The sequence below is a fragment of the Phaethon aethereus genome (assembly GCF_964289735.1).
Source record: "Phaethon aethereus genome assembly, chromosome: 5".
Classification (NCBI taxonomy): Eukaryota; Metazoa; Chordata; class Aves; order Phaethontiformes; family Phaethontidae; genus Phaethon; species Phaethon aethereus.
This window is the reverse complement of record NC_138579.1, coordinates 70,557,826-70,577,675: the sequence shown is the minus strand read 5'-3', so window position 1 is coordinate 70,577,675 and position 19,850 is coordinate 70,557,826. Positions and strand designations below refer to the sequence as shown.

The following is a 19,850-nucleotide window of genomic DNA, read 5'->3' as shown; positions in this document are numbered from 1 at the left end:
AAGTTCGTTTCCCCGTCGCCACCGTGCCACCGTGCATTTCCTTTCCCCTGGTGTTGTCAAGACTGTGTATGCTGAAAACTGTGTGCTCCTGTCAGCTGTAAAAGAAAAATGCCCATGCTTTTGCTCTGCTTCGTTTTGCAAAGGGAAAGGAAAGTCAACAGGGCAAGTATTTCTGCAAGTCAAATTGTTCCATGTTGGTTTATTTTTAAAAAAACAATTCTTTTCAAAATGTACCTGCCATTTACTAAGAAAAAGAAAATGCATTAAATAATTTAATTAAATATCTTAATTAAATATCTTAATTGAAAACAAAAAAGGTTATTAGTAGGAAATGCCCAGTGTATTGACCTTCCTCCTATGTTGAATGTCCCCAGGAAGGCACAAGTAGGAAGCTGCATAGGAGATGAAGTGCTGAGCTAAACCCAGGTGGGCATTCTCACTGGTCAGCTTGACAAGTAGGTTTTGGTTTTATGATCCTTTTGAAGGATTTTTGTTGGACAATGCTTGGCCCTTCCAAGAGCTATCCAGAGTCCAGCTGACATTTTACAATCCTCTGATAGGAAGGGCTCTGCCTCCCTTCGGTGACACCAAGGAAGCTGAGGGTCCTGCTGAGCTGCCCAAATCATTGTCTGCCACTTTACCTATCTCCCACAGGTTGGATGTGTTACAGCGAATGACACCTGTCAATCACACTGACGTGCATGAGTTTGTTCTCCTGGGGCTGACCACCCACTCGGATCTCCAGGTCCCTCTTTTCTTGGCTTTCCTGGCCATGTACATGGTGACCCTCTTGGGGAACTTTGGGATAATTGTATTAATCAGGATCGATTTTCACCTTCACACCCCCATGTACTATTTCCTCAGCCACTTGGCTTTTGTTGACATCTGCTATTCCTCCATCATCCTCCCCAAAATGCTGGTGCAGATCTTGATGGAAGAGAAAACCATCAGCTTCTTGGGGTGCGCAGCCCAGCTCTGGTGCTTCGTTGTTTTTGGGGTTACCGAGTGCCTCTTGCTGGCCGTGATGGCCTACGACAGGTACGTGGCCATCTGCAAGCCCCTCCTGTACCCCACCATCATGTGCGGATGGATGTGTCGTTGGCTCGTCGCTGGTTCCTATGCCATCAGTGTCTTGCATGCGGTGACGCACACCACTTTCATCTTTACTTTCTCCTTCTGCCGCTCCAACGTGATCAACCACTACTTCTGTGACATCGCCCCGCTCTTAGCGCTCTCCTGCTCCAACACCCACACCTATGAGGTGGTCGTCCTTGCTCTTGTCAGCATAAACTGTCTCAGAACCATGGCCATCATCTTTGCCTCCTATACTTACATCCTCCCCGCTGTCCTGAAGATCCGCTCTCCGGAGGGCAGGAGAAAAGCCTTCTCCACCTGTGCCTCCCACCTGACAGTCGTCACTATGTTTTACGGGGCAATCTTGTTTATGTACCTGCGCCCCAGCTCCACCTTTGCATTGGATAAGAACAAAACAGCCACGCTGCTTTACACCATCATGACCCCCACGCTGAACCCCTTGGTCTACAGCCTGAGGAACAGTGAGGTGAAGGCTGCCCTGAGAAGAGCGGTTGGGAGAAGGCATTGAGTGAAGGAAGCTGGTGACCAGGAAAATATTTCCTTATTTCTGTTATTGAGTGGGACTCAAAATTGCACTGAAGTCTGTATGAAGGTGTATTGAGGGTAGTTTCTTTATAATTTATCTCCCTTAATTTCAGGGAGAAGTCAGGTTACTGGCACTGGCACAGATTAGACATGTAAATTTTGCATAGCCGAAGTTGAGTGAGATGAAGCCCAACCTCATGCACCATCGGTGGTCAAGGAGCAGTGAGCAGCCTCTCCTCACAGCTTGATTCATCCTGTTCACCTCATTTCTCTGTTCAGTGACTACAAAGAAAGCCTGGATTGCACTGGACATAGGTTACCAGGTTGCTAAGGTTCAGAGGAGAACCCGGAAGAGTCATAAACCCTCTCTCTGTGGAGCGTCCCTGAAACCCAGTGCCTACAGGGCTGGGTGGGAACGGCGTAGACCTGAAGGACTACAGGGCATCATATAATCAGTTAACAACTAAATCACGGAATTCTTCACTGTAGTTTCTCAAGCTACTATCTGTGGCTTGGCACTCTGATAAGGCTCTGTCACCAAAAACTCGATTCCTGCAAGTGAAGTTGCAGGTTGAGTTCAAGGTGTTTGGCCCTTCCAGATGTCACTGTGAGGGTTGTGCTCATTTTCCTGGAAACCTCTGGGCAGTTCGAGCCTCAGCTTTGCTGTTCCTAAAGCTGCTTCTCGGACGGTATGCAAATATAAATAACTTAATTGCACGTTGGGTCAATAACAACTGTTTTGCCATTAATCGAACCCATCCATGCCGTATTTCCCAGCCCTTTAAAGCCTATTGAGAAACAGATTTTCTGTATAATACGCCAAGAAGTTACGGAAAGGGGACCGATACCGATACCCTGAAGGTCTCTGTCATAGTATTAAGAAACCAATAACTTCGGGTAAAACGAACAAGTAACCAACTTTAAAGTTGGAATAAACAACGTTCTTCCTCAAGTAAGTTTTCCACCCAGTTGATATTTCCTCACACGCCCCAAGAAACGGGTACCTCTATATGTAATTCCCTTTGTTGCCAGACCAGTCCCTAAAGCAAATCACATGGATCACACCCCAGGAGTGCCTGTTTGTCGCTCTGGGCGCATGTATGCATTTTATTGGTATTTAGGCTTATGAGATGAATCCACTCAATCTGCCCAAGCCTTTGTGAGCCGCTCTATTTGTAAGACCATTTAAAAATTTAATTTAATTTAATTTAATTTAATTTAAATTTTATTTTATTTTATTTCATTCCATTCCATTTTATTTTATTTTATTTGTAAAAATTTGTACATACATATATGTGTATAGAGAGATTGTACATATATATATGTTTGACAGAGGAATATAAAAATAATTGCATTTCTCCCAAAGGGAGCTTTCCAAAACACTTCTCAACAAAAGCACCTCAGAAGCCTCAGTGGATTAGAGACAACAATTAAAAAGCAATTAAACCAGGCAGGCTGGACAGATCGAATGCGTAATTGTCCGTCGATGAATTAAGGTGAAGTAAGAAAGAAGTAAGAAGCGAGACCTTGGCTGGTAAGGAAAAGAGGATATCCTGATTTGTTTTATAGCTGAAACGTTAAGGTGATATATAATTTTAAGGGGAATATATAATATCCTTGCAGAATATAACATAGAATTGCTTGCAGGAAGGGAGAGGGAAGGAGAACGATTTCCTCCTTCAGCGACGAGATCTGTAAAGATGAATGAAATTCTTCTCTGTTGTATCTGTGTTAGACAAACCAAGAGGAGCTACTCTCGTCGTATAAGAGCACTAGAACAAGAGAAGGAAAATCACACAGCGCATGATTTTTTTGTAGGTTATAATGCCATTTACAATTTTTTTTTTTTTTTCAGGTTATAATACCAGTTAGATAAAGTACCAGTGATAACACGTCTTTACCTCTTCACTGCTGGGGAATTCCGTCTTGAGTCGTTTTGCGATTCTCCATGGTTTTTCCTGCAGTGTTTTTGACCCCTATAGCTGTTGTCAATAAACGGTTGAGTTTTCTGACATACAGCTAAATCCCAGGCACTTCTTCCACCTTGGTACATAGTTTATTTGATTTTCCCTTATGAATATAAGCCAGGCTCATTGGTGCCGGTTTTATACTGATTTACCTGCTGATTTTCCTGACGGGAAAGCTGTACTCATTCCACAGAAGAGATTTAGCCACAGTGGCAGAAACCCTACGAGCAGCACAGTATTTTCCAAGCTCTTAGACTAAAAGGGGGGTCAGTTTACCCAAGAATTTTCTTGGCTATTTTCCTTGGTTTGTTTTAAATATATATTTATGTTACAGTGGCTGCTTCTGGACCACCGCGGAGGGCTGCTCTGTATTTCTCACTGATTTCTGTGAGAAGAAGTCAGGATGGACCGGTGGATTTCCATATATTTAAAACTCCTGAAGTATGAATTTTAGAACGAGGAGGCGTAGATAAAGATGTTAGAGAGGCAAAAATTTGTTGTGCCATCTTTTTTTTTTAATGGCTTTAATGGCTCTTCTCCCAAATGATGGCACTGCACCATTTCCATACACTCCGAAAAAACGTAACCCCAAATTAGTAAAAGAAACGAAAAGTTATGGAAGACTAAGGGGAATTTTCACCTTTTCTCTCTGCAGCGATGCAAGCAAAATAATCTTTATAAAAATCTGGGAAGGCTTCCTAAAATTTGAAATGGAATTCAAATTCTGTGAAATTCTGTTCAAATTCTGTGAAAGGTCTATTTTCATTATTGTTATAACTAATTTATGGAGGAATCGCTGAACCCTTTCTTTTACTCCTTTTTGTTAGAATTTGGGAGTCTTACACTGAAATGTGATATATACTGAGTGTACAATAGATAAAAATATATATGCATCAGAATGAATGAAAAATCGAACTCTTGGCAGAGTAACTGATACTGAAATAAAATTTCCACTGCCTTGCCAAATTGTTTTTTGATGAACGCTGATTTAAAATTAAAGAAATGCCTGATAATGAGAGCGTTAGCCAGTACAGGCACTGGGGACTGTTGGTGTTTTTAGGCGCTGAGTCTCTCCATTCATTTATGATTTTTCTGATGTCTCTATGAACGTAACAACAGTGCTTTTGGAGAAGGTGGCTGAGGAAAATCAAACCACGCAAGTTACAGAGTTGACTCTTGTTCGACTGACAGACAACCCATGACTACAAGTGCCTTTGTTTGTCCTGTTCCTCCTCATTTACTTCATCACAACCTGGGCATGGTCATGCTGATCAGGAGCAGCAGTCAACTTCAATCACCCATGTACTTTTTCCTTAGCAATTTGTCTCTCCTAGATGCTTGCTACTCATCTGTGGTGGCACCGAGGACATTAATGAACCTTCTGGTGGAGAAGAAAACAACCTCTCTAGCTGGCTGCGCCACCCAGCTTTTCCTTTTCATAGCTTTTGGGACCACCGAGTGCTTCCATCTGGCTGCGATGGCGTACAGTCGCTACACAGCCATCTGCAACCTTTTGCTTTACCAGCCGTCATGTCTTACAGGGCCTGCTGTGGTGGTTCGTACGTGCTTGGCCTGCTGCACTCTTCAGTGCACATGGACTTCACCTTCAGCCTGCCTGTCTGCCAGCCAGCCAAGGTCGACCATTTCTACTGCCACCTCATGACTGTTCTAGCGCTCTCCTGCTCCGACACCCATGTCAACAGGCGTCTGATATTCATCCTCGCGGGACTGGTGGAGATGGTGACCATCTTGGCTGTCCTAGTTTCCTAGGCTTTCATCATCTCTGCCGTCTCAAAGACCAGCTCTGCTAAGGGCCGGCGCAAAGCCTTCTCCACTTGCACCTCTCATCTGGCTGGAGTCACCATCTTCCAGAGGTCTATCCTTGCCTTGAACTTCCGACCAAGTCCCAGCAACACCCTGAGCACGGACAAGACCTTTGCTGTGTTTTACTCACTGGTGGTGTCCATGCTGAACCACCTGATCTACAGCCTCAGGAACAGGGAGGTGAAGGACGCCCTGAGGGACTTGGTCGTGTGGAAGTAGCTTTGGCACGATATTTATCTGCTGGTTTTGTGATAGAGGATGCCATAGCTTCACCTGATGCCAAGGAGTTTTGTACCCTATTACTTAGGCTTCCAAATTTGTTTTGGAGATGTTCCCAAGTCTTGCTTGCTTTCTCCCGCTGGCTTGTGCCAGTCAGCAGATGCCACAGACAGTCTGATTCATCTTCTGTATTTTATTGCATGTAGCCTTTTTTTCCCCTCCCTCTTGGTCTTTTCAGATGTAGACTGGAGCTCCAGGCTCCTTGATAGCCCAGTCAAAATGGCTCTTCCACAGCCATCAGCATCTCCCAGTTTATAGCTTAAAACCTGCCTTATGACCTGTTTTTATTTTCAGGGCCTCACTCCCTTATCATTAAAGGTCAACGAATCTTTCCTGTACAAGTACAGGAAATTTAATGAAACTAATTAATGAAATACATTTTTTAACAGGAAAAAATGGCCCTATCTCACCTATGTTAGGCGCTGCTCTGAGATACCCTTCCTCTCTATTATCTAAAGGACAAAGCTAGGTAAGGTATCTAAAGCTGAAGATCTGGTAACTGATGTTTAGATAGACAAAGCTAGGTTATACGAATACAGTCTTAAATGCTCAGGGGAATATGGGCCAGGTTTTGGACGATCTACAGAGCGCCCGATTTCCTCTTTCCAAAACGTTCAGGCTGGTCTAACGGCACCTGAAGCACAGGGCAAAGGGGCACAATTCAAGCTCTTCCAGCCAAAACGTCGCTTGCTTTTTGAGGTGTCAGAACCACTCGCGGAGAGGATCTCTGTTACGTATTTCATGTGGCAGGTTTGTGTCCGCAGCGCGGGTTTCTACGCTCTGTAGGTCCCTCCTCTGCAAAGATTGAAGCAAAAGAAGGCAACGGTGCTCCTAGGAAAAAAAAAAATATTTCCAAAAAACCCAAGCCTGTTTCTCAGATTGCGAGATTTTACAATTCTGCCTCCTCTGCACTTTCGACTGAAGTTCCTCTGGGAAGTTCACCAAGCTGGATCCACCAGACGCGAGACTATGGCAATCCAGACCCCTTTTAGGAACGTAACACCAAGTCTGGGTAAACCTTTGAGCATTTCACTTGTCTCCGGTTTGGAAACTTAATTAAAAACAAGAGGAAATAAAGACACCCGGGGTGGGGTAATTCATCAAGCAGCGACGAGCCCTACATACCACGTTTCTCATCTTGGCTCCCTCTCCCAAGAAAGGCCGGCCCAGATGGTCTTTCGAGGTCCCACCTGGGCTTTCTGTGGTTCTATGGCTGTAAATGTATAGCATAAGCAAAAATATCCAACAAAATAGCAGGAAGAAAAGGTGCGGAGAAGGTTTCGGAAAAAACTCTGATATTAGAAGTCTCTGTCTGGCAAAGCTCTTGAGCACCTAGCCGTAGCGACCCGCCTCCCTCTCTCAGCTGCAGGCGGAAGCCATTTTGCGTCACGTGAAGCAGGGGGCTGCAGACAGCAACATGGCGGCCACGGGCCGTCACAGCCAGGACGGGGCACGCGGCCGTCGCGAAGAAAACAAAGCCGTGGAACTGCGTCACACAGCAAAGAAACGGCTTCGTCCTCCGGTAACAGGTCTGCTGGCTTTTTGGGGGAGATGGCTGCGGAACAGCAGACATCAGCGAACGAAAAATGGGTGCGAAGAAGTACCTGGGGGTGTGGAGGCTGGGAACCGCCCAAGCCAAGACCATAATCCCAATGTTCCCCAGCAAAGCAACAATGTAAATCAACAGAAACAACCCCAAAAGAGGGGCTTGCACACGTGGGCTCTCTGTAATTCCCAAGGGGATGAATTTCGTCTGCGGATGATTTCCTTCCATGACCAGATGCTACCTTTTGCTGAGGCAAAAGGAAGAAAAACAGCAAAATGATAAAAAATAAAGCTTCACTTTTGCAATATATTTCACTCCAATCAGTCACCAGTGTAAGTGCCACATTTTGGTACATCCTGCCATATTTTCTAAACCCAAATTGTACATGTTTTCTGTTTCTCAGTTGAGGCACTTAGAAAAGAACAGGGAGTGAGTTGAAGCAATACAAATGGCAAATCTGTTTTTCTATGCTTGGATACTTAGAACTATGGATTTGTTCTAGCATGAGTGTTTTCAGATTTAAGAAACGAATCAGATCTTTATTCACTTTCAGTTTGAAAGTGAATTTGTTTCAGAAGACACGCCAGAGGAAGCTCGTAGGAGCACACGTAAACGTGGAGCAAGAGCAAGTCACAGGCCCAGTGAAAACACAGATTACACAACATTAATGACCTCCAGACATTTTCCCTTGGCATTTAATTATGATTCCAGTCTTCAAATCACATTTATCAAACTATTATGTATAATTCACAATGGGTAAAATTCACATTGGTAAATTAATGATTTGTACCTCTGTGAGCTCCAGCACACTGAAGCATCCTAAAACCATGGGCATAAGTCAAGGTGCTTACTTGAAAACTGAGTTAGTTTTAAAACGTGCTGATTCCAAAGTGTCATGGCTTAGCCCCAGCCGGCGACTAAGCCCCACGCAGCCGCTCGCTCGCTCGCTCCCCCACGGTGGGACGGGGGAGAGAATCGGAAGAGTAAAAGTGAGGAAAGTCATGGGTTGAGATAAAGACGGTTTAATAAGTAAAGAAAAAGCGCAGCCTCACACCAGCTTCTGTGAAGAAACCCAACTCTATCCTGGCTGAAACCAGGGCACAAAGGCTGTTTTGTTAATGACTATATTCTGCTCACCATTTGAAATGCTGCTTTTCTTTAGATACGAAACAAGACTCGCCCGTATTTAACACTTGCGTAAAATAGGTTAATCTTGCTTTAGCTGCCTGAGTAAAAGAAAAACGATTTGCATAAGCCATTGCTCCCTCTTATTATAAAGAAAACCCACTTTGGTATGGCTGTTTTCTAAGAGAGGCCAAAAAAAAGAGAACGTGAGGACATGAAGAAGGAAGCCCACCGCCTAATCGCAGGTGAGGCTCTGCTGTGTCTTGGCGTCAGGGCTGCTCCTGCGCCCTGGCTGCTCTCGAGCGATGGGGGCCAAGGCTTTGTCCCAAATGCAGCAGAGAACATCTAAGCCTCCGCATAACCTCTGTTAACTGCCTGATGGGAAGAGAGATGTGCTCCTTCCCAGAGTCCAATATCTGAGCTTGTGGGTGACGGTCCCTCGTGCTCTCCTGGGAGAAAGTCCCCAGGGCTCCTCATGGCAGGGTTTGCCAGAGGGGGAAAAAAAAAAAACCAAAACAAACAACAAGGAAAATGAAAAAAAAGGGGTGAAACGCAATTCTGAAAGCCATTCTGCTGCTTCAGGTATCTGAAAGACATCACATGGATGAGCCATCACTGAGCACAGGTACACAGTGGCAGTGATGACCAGCTCGTATGATGATTCTGAGATACTTGTGGACCGTGCAAAGGTTTTGGTCTGACCTTGCTGACAGAATGAAAATGGGTTTAGAGACATTTCAGATCTTTCAGAGGACCCCCAAATGGTTCATAAAGCAGAACTGACGCCGTCTCTGGAGCCGCTGACATCCCTCTGTGGACACTAGACTTTCCAGGAAGGGTGGGATTATCCACATTTAGGTACCTATGGCACAGATGTCCACACCTGAGCTGGTGGCTCTGGGCTTCCACTATATTCAATGATGAGAAATGGGCATTTTCAGGCAGTGATTAATCACTCCCAGGGTGAACTAATAGGCCTTAATGGCCCTGACCAGCCTCACCTGGGGCCTCCATCCCCACCCTCTGCTCATTTGCCCGTGAGTTGTATTTAAGCTCAGCCCAGGGAGCTTGGCCCTCTCCTGGGTTTTGCTAGAGGAGTGCTGCTTTCCAGTTTAGCAACATGGGTGCATGCCTATGGGCTCCTTTGACCCGTACCTCTTCTTGATCATGGACCTGCCTAGCAATGGAGGGACCTGACCCTGACCAGGTGATTGACTTGGCTTGACCTTGGACCTGCCTCATCATCACCAACTTGCCTGATGGTCTGGAGTCTTGGCTGAATTTGGCCCAAGTCTCTGGGTCTCCTTGCTCAGGTACTGTGGGACGGTCCCCTGCATGCTGTGGTGTTCCCTTTGGCTCTATTTAAAGAGATTAAAGATGGCAAACCCCTGTGGCACTCCCCAGCCTCTGGGCAGAGTACAACCCATCACCATCTGCACACAAGAGCACGGACAGTGCTCACTGCTCTGGCAGTCTCTCTCCATCCAGCCCTTGTCCCTGCATGGGTACTATGGGAGATAGTATTCTCAGTGAGGGAAATAGAGTAGTGAATTTAACATTACATTTAAGTAGGTATTCGCCGGTCCTTAGTACCTTATCCATTTCCTAATTTGATATTAGAATAATGGTCTTCAGTAGGTGGTTGGCAACACTTGTTTTGGAAATGGGTAGAGTATTCTTTATGGCTTTCAAGGCTTGGTAAAGATTGGTACATCTTTCTAGCTTGAATGTTTCTATAGCTACAAGATGCTGATATGCTGTTTCTCAATACCCTCACAGCAGTTTGTGATCTTGGTGTATTCTGGCTCCCAGAAGACAACCCATCTCAAAGGTTAAGGATGTAATAGCTCCAGCTCTTGAAGGCCCTGAGGGAACTTTCCAATTATATCTGAAGGGGAGAAAAAGCAAGAGCGACTGGCATGGGGTGAGGTGCCCAGTGAGGCTGTTGGCAGCTCATCCCAACCGCCGAAGCTGGAACGCAATAAATAATGAAGACAAGAGCCTCTGAGAGGCGCAGCCATGCGTGGACATGTAGCACCATTGTAGAATTAAAAAGCCAGGAGAAGAAAAGGAGACTCAGAATAAATTTAAAGCAAGCTAGAAGGTGGAAAAATAAGCTTTTTTTAAGTCATTGATGATTCTGTGCAGTAGTCATGCCGACAGGTAAGAAAGCTCTGACTAGAGGCAATGCCAAAGAAACGTAGCAGCGATTGTGACAAGAGCAAAAATTGCAATTTCTCTTTGAAAACATATCCTTGCCTACTGGTAAGTGTTCTGCTGGGACACGTATGTACGTGTACAGAAGAAATCTTTAGTACGGCTTAAGAGTTTACCCTTTCCCCAGGCACAATCCTTTTTGGGGACATATTAATTTTATCCTATTTATGAGCTGAGCACACACCCTTTCAAATGAATTTAACAGGATATTGTCTAATTTTCTATATTGTTACTTTTCTAGTTTTCCTCAGAAATAAAAGTGCAGATTCTGTCTGTCTTTTGAATGATCTCCCTGGAGAAACTAAAGACAGAGGCAGGCACAAGAGTAGTTCAGACTGAAAAAGGCTGGATCTTCTACAGGAAACCAGAAGAGGTGGCATCTCGGGTACCGTTTGGGGGATAGCGGTGGAATTGGTGACAAGCTAGAACACAGGGCAGTGAGTCTGCAGGGTGAAGCGGAGGATGGGGCTAGGATAAAAAGCGGATAAAAAAAATTGAAGGGAGTAGGGATAAGAAATAAATTGAAGGGTCCTCCAGCTTGGTATGAGGGCAGACTGAGGCTTTCTTATAGAGAAAGGGGAGCGACACTGAAACTGCTCTCACGTGTCTGTGTTTGAGACATACTTATGTTATGACGTTTTTCTAAAAGGATGTTTTACTTTCTAACCTTAATTTGGCATGTTAATCAGTTGCTGGAAAGTACTTGAAGTTACCGTTTTCTTAAAATCTAAGATAAATGATAGAAATAAAGGGAAGAGCACAATTTTTAGCAAGTCACCAGCTAAGCTGGGAGATATAGGAAAAGGAGAGACATAGCATATGCTCTTCTGTGCATTTATGTATTCTCATGAGGTGAGAGCAGTTATTGAAATGCAGTTTACTTCCCAAAGTAACCACTAACTTTTTTAGCAATCACTTATTAAACACCCCCACATTATTTTTGTTTCTGAGCACTTAGAATAAGAAGCCCTGAGCATCAAATTCAAACCCTGAGCTACCTGGGATAATAAAAACAGTCTCTGGGATGACATCAACCTAAAAGTAGAGGGAACACTAATATTCCTCTAGCTTGCTCATTAGCAGAACGAACATTAATGAACGTGAGCTGCTCTTCCCTTAATGTGGCAAACTGCAGATGGAGACAAGGCATGTAGTGAAGACCACAGTGATGGCTGAGGGAAAACTTGCTTTGCTGTCTTCATACGTCTTCCCTCTAATCAGTACATGAAAGTAGGAGGTATATTCAAGGCTTGGTTTAAGAGCTCGAATGGCAGGTGTAGTCAGGAGACGTCCACAACCACCTGGCGGTGCAGGGACCCACCAGCGAAGCGTCCTCCCGGGGTGCCTGGCAGTGTTTCATTAGCAAATGTCTTCATTATCTACAGAGCACAGGGTTAAAACCCACTAATTAAGCAAGGGAGTAAGTCATAACTGATCTCATGGAAATTCTCTCCCTGCCTGAGAGCTGGGAGTCTCTTGCACACTGATGGCTTGGGAAAACTGGACTACGGTGACAGAATTTCTTTTCACGGGGTTCACGGATTGCCTTGACCTCCAGGTTACCCTCTTTGTGGTTTTCCTGCTCATCTATGTCATCACTGTGGTGGGAAACCTTGGCATCATTGCTGTAGTCTGGCTCAATTCCCAGCTTCAAACCCCCATGTACTTCTTTCTCAGCAACTTGTCCTTCTTGGATCTGTGCTACTCCTCAGTTGTGGCACCCAAAATGCTGCTGAACCTCTCATCAGAAAGGAAGACTATTTCTTTTGCTGGCTGCTTCATACAGCTGTATTTCTACACTGCTTTTGTAACTGTGGAGTGTTACCTCCTGGCCGTGATGGCATATGATCGCTATGTCGCTATCTGTCGCCCACTGCGCTACCCCATTGTCATGTCCCAGAAGGTCTGCGTTTCCCTCTTGGCCACGTCCTATGCGGTTGGGTTTTTTAACTCGGTGGTGCTTACGGGGTTTGCGCTCAGAGTGTCATTCTGCGGCCCCAACGTCATTGACCACTTCTTCTGTGATGGGCCACCGCTGTCAAAACTGGCCTGCTCTGATACTAGCGTCAACCAAGTGCTGTTACGTGTTTTTGGGGGCTTTGATGAGGTCATCACCATATCAGTCATCCTCATCTCCTACGGCTGCATCCTATTCGCCATCCTGAGGATGGACTCTGCGCTGGGCAAGCGCAAAGCTTTTGGTACCTGTGCATCCCACCTGGTGGTTGTCACCGTCTTCTATGGGACCCTTCTCTTCATGTACCTGCGGCCCATGTCCAGCTACTCCCTGGGCAGGGACAAAATCATTTCTGTCTTTTATGCAGTGGTAACCCCCATGCTGAACCCCTTCATCTACAGCCTGAGGAACCAGAAGGTGAAGAGTGCTCTGAAGAGTGCCGTGAGGACAATAATTATTTCCCTGCTAAAGTTGTAAATGGTTTGATGTTTAGGCAGTGACGGGAATGGGGTCTGTGTTTTGGGGTCTTTCAAAAATTTTAAAATTGGAGAGAAGCTGTGGTAATTCTGTATATTACTGTCCATTTTGTAGTCCAGCTCTATTGATGTGGAATTAATTTCTTATATATTTGCTGCTAGATAGGACTTTTCATAACAGGAGAAATATATACTCTTTGAAGAACCACCAAAGATTGATTTGTGAGGAAACATGCTGAACTGTCCGGGTTGTTTCCGAATATTCAGAGGCAAGCAGGTGCTGGGTCTTCTCATAGACCTGCCATTCCTTGGGCAACCCCAAGCGACATGTCTCTGGAAAGGAAATACGATGACAAGGCTCAGCCCTGTAAATATAACACATTTGTGAGATTTCTGCTGAGGACTTGGACCATTTTCTTCTCAGCTGTCTTTGGTCTGAGCCTACTTGTGGTCACCCTCTCCTACGGTTTGGACATCATTCACCAGTGCAGTGGGCTGCATGCCTACCAAGTGCTGCACCTCTTCCAGCCATGAGGTGGGTTCTACACACTTAAGGTGACTTCAGTGCTTCCAGATAATCCCTGTGGCAGATGGGACCATTCAGGAGAACACCTGGAGCAGACTGAGGAGGCTTGGATGGGAGAGGAGGGAATGTTTCCCTAAAGCTGCAGGAAAACAGGGAAAACTCAGAGGAACTTGCCTGAATCTGCTTCTTCCACAGTGACCCATTAAAGTATGTTCAAAGGTATTTTAAAAATGTTCTGCTGCACTTTAATCCTTCAACATGTGTTTTATGGTGAATAAATACTTCAAATGATTTTGTTAATACACAACATTAAGTATTGGACAGTGACGGTTCCTACACGTACTGTTCAGTGCAGATATTAAAACTTAATGTAAAGTCATGGTGCATTAGTTGCAATAAACCTAATTTCTAATTTTTTCTCTAATTCATGTAGTTATCTGTATCTGAAAGACCGTTAGGTGTGGGATTTAACTGGCCAAATATGAAGTTTAATAGGTAAACATTAAATCTCTTCTTAGTTTCCCTCCCTAGCAGGAACAAAAGACCATGATTCTTGTTAAAATAAATGTGGGAAATGGCTTGGGTGAGCTACGTTGCATAAAGATATAATGCTGCATATAGGAAATGTAGCATGACTCTGACAATATTTAACTTCAAGATGTCTGGATTTACAGTGGCTGAAATCCAGGCTATGGATCGTGTCACTCCCATATGTCAGATTTCAGTTTATATACTATTTTCATGGGGTTTTTATTTGCAACTCCTCCTTTCTATTTCTACCTCTATTATAAGAGGAAAATTACTAGGCCAAAAATACCCTTAGATGCAGCAATACACAACACTGCTGCACAGCTGATGCAAGGGAGTTGAAGAATTTGGTGATTTCAAAGGTTTATACCGAACTGCCAGATAACTATTTGTGTAACTGCTTTCTACAAACTGTTTTTCCTTCTTTGCCATTCCAAAAGAAGTTTCTTTTGGAAATAACTGGAGTGCACGTTTTTATTTACCTTTTCAAGAAAGAGGGGGATGTTTTGAGTTGTACCTGGAAGATTGGTATTGAAATGGGAAGAAATGTGAATTGGTGGTGAAGGTGTTGGGACAGAAATTCCCTGAACATAAACCCTGCTGTTAAAATATTGCTATTTGTAGAGCTACACACAACAAAACACTTGTCAGGGTCAGCACAGTTGCCTGCGTTGCTCTTTATCGATATGTGGGTTTGCTGGTGCAGGTGCTGCTCTGCTGCTGGTTGTGCTGGCTCTGGTCTCTGGTGCCATGGAAGGTCTCCTGCTGGGCTCCAGCTGCTCCTCCAGAAGGTCATGGGTTCCTGGAAGTCCTGTAGTTCCTGCCAGAGCCATCCCTTTGGCCAACTGTATCACACCGCTGGAGTTCAGACTGGAAGAGAAGCTGGGACACCTATGGCTCATGTAGGTCCAAATGTCACGTTGACCCAGAGCAAGGTGAGCCCTAAACGTGTCCCAGGTGTCCATTCCTCAGCCAGTCCTCTAGGCTCTCAGTAATACTGATGGAGGACTTGTCTGTTCAGGCGACCATGTGTGGGTCTGCTCTGGACATGGTGAATCCTCCTCTGGGCTGCACAGTCTATTGATCCGTCTCATTCCACTGAGATATCATAGGATGTATGGACACAGGTCTGGCAGATATGGCACAAAATGTAGGGACACTTGTGCCCTTTAGGGGGGCAGGAGAGATGTATGGTGTGTCTCATAGTTCTGGACACCCATATCTGAACAGCTGAACCACCACCTTCATGTCTACTGACGGAAAAGACAGCCTAGGCAGTTGGATCGTATGTCTACACTTAATGTTGCTGACAACTGAATAAATTAATAAATCCTCTCTATGGATCAAATATCCAAATAGGAATGGCCATTTATACGGTGACTCTATCCATGCTGTCAGTTTAACCTAAAAGCAGGGGCTGCTATTATCTAAAGGGGAAAATCAGCTATGCTGCAAGAAATAGTGTGAATTGTAAAACTCCTGAGACCGTTCCAGACACTGAAAGCAGCTGGTATCTATTGAGTGTGGTGCACAGGGATGAATTACAGTGAAATGGCCGTGAATATGCCACGAACATCCTGCTAGCAAAAAAAAATGTAGTTTGCAGAGAACTGGATTAGCACCACCTCTTTTCAAAAGGGGCTGTGGTGAGGTGGAGCAGCAGAATGACCTGGTGCTCTGCAAAAGGGGGGAAAAACGGGGCAGCTGAGGTGCTCCTGTTAATGTGGAACACAGGAAAAAAGGTTTAATGGACTCTGTATCAATCATGCTGTGACAGGTGGGTGTTGTATAGACCTCCCTGCTCTTAACCATCAGTGGCCTGGAAGCCTTTCGGGCTCATTCATCGTCTGGAGGCTTGGGTCAGCCTTCATGTCGCATAACCCCAGCCATCTGCCCCAGGCATCTGTCCAGAGCTAATTAGGACAGCCTAAGCTGTTTGCAATAGGTGTTTAAGAGACTTGGAGTAAACTGCCCTTTGGATGCACCTTCTCACCTCCTCCTTGATTTTCAGAGGGGCCTGTGAAGAATAACTTGAGCTCGTTTGGATCTCTACCTTTGCTGTCCCTGGAGGCTGCCGAGTGTTGTAACAGGTTATTGATATTTGTGATGATAATTAGCGCAGGATTTTGCACCCTCCTGCATACATGGCTAAGCCTTTATTAGCGGTTTAGACTGTTGTGACTCGTGGATTCTCATTAAGGAGCCAGCAGTAGCCAAAGACGTGGCAAGCGCTTGCTCCCTGAGGAAGGGTGCCCGTTGCCCACAAAGACCTGCAGAGAGACGCATAAAAGCAACACGTTGCTGTAAGTGATGAACTTCATCTGATGGAAATAGGCACGAGGTGCTCAAATGCTCAGTAGAAAAATCCTTCTTTCTCTGGCAGCTAGGAGGATGGCTTCGAGGGTTAGTCCCCCAGACTTACCGTGCAGACATCCTGAGCCTGTAGTGCCATCCAAAATGGAAGAGACCTTGGAGCTGGTAAGCGAAGGTGACCCTGATCCACAGGTAGGTGTGACCATTCCCTGAAAGGTCCAGGTGAGCTCTGCTGCGACTGCCCTGCTCTGCTATAAATCACTGCAGCGGTATTACTTTTGAGGAGGCTGCTCTGATTTACACCAGGTGAAGGTTTGCTCCTCTAGGTTGGTTAAAGAAGATGAAATATTTCTGCTGGGGTGCACTCTGGTATTTTGAACGCAAAAGATGAGGAACCATGGTGCTTATGGTACATTTAAGGAGCCTTGGAGAAGAGAGGAGAACACTCTCAAGGAAAGGTTAACCTACCCATCAAGCCCGAAATAAAGTGATATTCACTTTAAAGAATATTCCTATAAAGAAATATTCTTCTGATTGAGAACGGTTCTTCAACGAGTCTTCTGATCCTGGCTCTCATCTGGTGGGGTAAGACTTTGATTCTCATCTTTAATCCTGTGAGGCCTTAATTGTTTTATTCTGAACCTTCACATAATCAGGGACAGAAACCTGTATTTCGCACTTTCATTAGGGCAAACACCAATTTTCATGTGGGCGAGTACCTTTAGGTGCCTTAACTAGGTGCCTAAACGTAGGCAACTGGAGCTGAATGAGTTTGACTCGGCACAGCACCATGGTCTCATCCGTGGAGTCGGTGCCTCTCCCAGCTGAAGGGAGAGGCAGGAGCTGCTGGAGTTTCACCTGCTGAAAACGGGGCGAGAGAAGTCCTGGAGTGCCCTGACCCGCAGGGTGCTGTGCTGCCGTCCGGCTCCCTCTGAGAAGGTTTTCCTCCTCGGATGGCATCTTAAAGCAGCTATTTCTCAGTCTGGCTTTTTTTTCCTCCCCCCCTTGACCGTTCCCTTGCTTCGTGCCTTCTGCCCGTGCTCTCAGCTGTGCCTTCACCTGGAACAAGGTGCAGTTGACGTTGGACGCCGCTGTTCACGCGCACTGGGGAGAGCATCAGGTGTGGCTTTGTGTTCCAGGACAGCATCTGGGTCCCGCTTTGGTCTGGGCTTAGTCAGTGCATTACAGCTGGTTCATACTCATAAACACTCACAGCTCTCTCCTGGCGCTGAAATTGCTCAGTAAATCAGGTTTCACCTCCCAGTCCGCTTCTGGAAGTACAAGGCACGATGAAAGTCATGGGTATGTTATGGTGGCTCGTGGTGCCTGTGGTGGGCTACTGCAGCACGGTGAGGGCAGCCATAAACTTAACACCACAGCCAGGACCTTTGCTCTGAATGTCACGAGGAAATGAAGCTAGATTTTATGGTGTTTAGTCTCTTAATTGTATATTGTCTAAATTGTACTGAGGAAATGTTATTTTTGAACTGGGGTGAGCTTCAAACAGCTTTGGACCCAGATTTCTCCCATGGTCTCTCTGACTTATCCCCCCAAGGTTTCTGAGACTCGTATTAAACTCCTCAGTGAGTTTTAGGAGTGTGCAAGACTGCCTTCCTCTCTTCCTCCTTGCAGCCCAACAAATTAAAGACGCTTTTCTTTACCGCAGTGTCTTTTCCAAAACCAGTGAAAGAAAGCAACAACATTTTTCCTTTTACTCCAAACTACTACAATTATAAGCAGAGCTCTCTTGTTCTGGACACCTTACCATGATGGGTTTGAAATGAGGAGGAAGGGAAACAAATGTAGAGCAAACCTTAATCACGGGAGGTCAAGGGCAGAGCTGATGGTTCGGTCTGTGTCACTAGAATCCCTGCCTGCTGCTTTGATACCATCAAACTGTAGGTACCCAACTGGGACTGAGGTACAGATGAACCTGCCTGAAGGTCTGCCCATAGTCAGGAGAGCAAGAGACCCTCCGCAGTGACTCACTGCAGGTGGGGAAGGTGTTTTGGAAAGCTGGGATGCCCTCCCTTCAGAAGGGACCTCCTCTTGGACTGTAAAGGAGGACAAGCTCAGAGCGGATGGCTGTGGTGCAGTCTGTCCCCCTCCAGCTCCCTAGGAACGACCGGCCCAGGTGCCCCGGCTGCACAGGCTGTAACGTATCAGGTTGTACCGTTTCAGTTCAAACAGGTAACGGCACGGTTTCCACTGTCCTGTGCTTTCAGGCTCCCTCCTTCCTCGGTAGACGCAAAGCCCTGAATGGCAGAGCAGAATCACACCTGGGCGGCAGAGTTTGTTCTTGAGGGCCTGAGTGACCAAGCGGGGATGAAGGCAGCCCTCTTCGTGCTGCTGCTGCTCATCTACACTGTCACCCTTTTGGGCAACACGGGGATAATCGTAGTCATCCGAGGTGACCCACGGCTCCACACATCCATGTACTTCTTCCTTGGCAGCCTCTCCATTGTTGACATCTGCTTCTCCTCTGTGATTGCCCCCAGGACCTTGGCGAACTTCCTATCGGAGAAGAAGACTATTTCCTTCTCTGGCTGCATGGGCCAAGCCTTCTTCTACATTGTCTTTGTGACGACCGAGTGTTTCCTGCTGGCCGTCATGGCGTACGACCGGTACGTGGCCATCTGTAACCCCCTGCTCTATTCCTCTGTTATGACTCGGAGGTTGTGCATCTGGCTGGTGGTGGGGTCCTACATTGGGGGTGTCCTGAACTCCATCATACAGATGACCTTCATCATCAGGCTGCCCTTCTGCCACTCCAATGTCATCAACCACTTCTTCTGCGATGTTCCTCCCCTCCTGGCTCTGTCCTGTGCCAGCACCTACATCAATGAGATGATCCTCTTCTCCTTGGCCGGCCTCATTGAGCTCAGCACCATCTCCACCATCCTAGTCTCCTACATCTTCATCTCCTCTGCCATCCTGAGGATCCGTTCAGCTGAAGGCAGGCAAAAAGCCTTCTCCACCTGTGCGTCCCACCTGACGGTGGTGACCGTGTTGTATGGGACAACAATCTTTATGTATTTACGCCCCCGCTCTAGTCACACCCTGAACAATGACAAAGTGGTCTCTGTCTTCTACACGGTGGTGATCCCCATGCTCAACCCCCTCATCTACAGCCTGAGGAACCAGGAGGTGAAGGATGCTCTGAGGAGAACAGCAGAAAGAATCACAGTCAGGCTCTGAGCCCTCCTCCATAAAACCTGATACGGGATCTCTCCACCTACAGAGATGTTAAAAAGTTGCCTGGATGAGGCCGTGAGCCACCTGATGTGGCTGTGAAGTCAGCCCTGCTTTGCGCGGGATGTAGAATAATTCTTGTTCAGAACGGACATTTAGGAAGTCTCTGGTCCTATGAATGGCAAGTTATACACCTATATACATATATGTATATATAAAAATACAATATTAAATGTATATGATACTATATATAATGCAGTATATTATTGTGTTAAATGTG

At 45.8% G+C, this 19,850-nt stretch overlaps 1 protein-coding gene and 1 pseudogene across 2 annotated transcripts; both read left to right on the top strand.

Moving 5' to 3' along the window:
• Nucleotides 1-673: 673 nt before the first annotated feature.
• On the top strand, nt 674-5,867 carry LOC309405445 (olfactory receptor 8U3-like; annotated as a pseudogene). The gene is made up of 3 exons: nt 674-1,556; nt 1,900-2,029; nt 4,779-5,867. The product of its transcript is annotated as an olfactory receptor 8U3-like (transcript).
• Nucleotides 5,868-12,238: 6,371 nt separating this feature from the next.
• LOC309405444 (olfactory receptor 5J3-like) lies at nt 12,239-19,576 on the top strand (the record flags this gene model as incomplete). The annotated part of the gene is made up of 2 exons (XM_082000214.1): nt 12,239-12,976; nt 18,638-19,576. 2 exons carry the CDS (start codon nt 12,239-12,241, stop codon nt 19,574-19,576), a joined length of 1,677 nt encoding a protein of 558 aa, XP_081856340.1.
• Between the last annotated feature and the right edge of the window lie 274 nt (nt 19,577-19,850).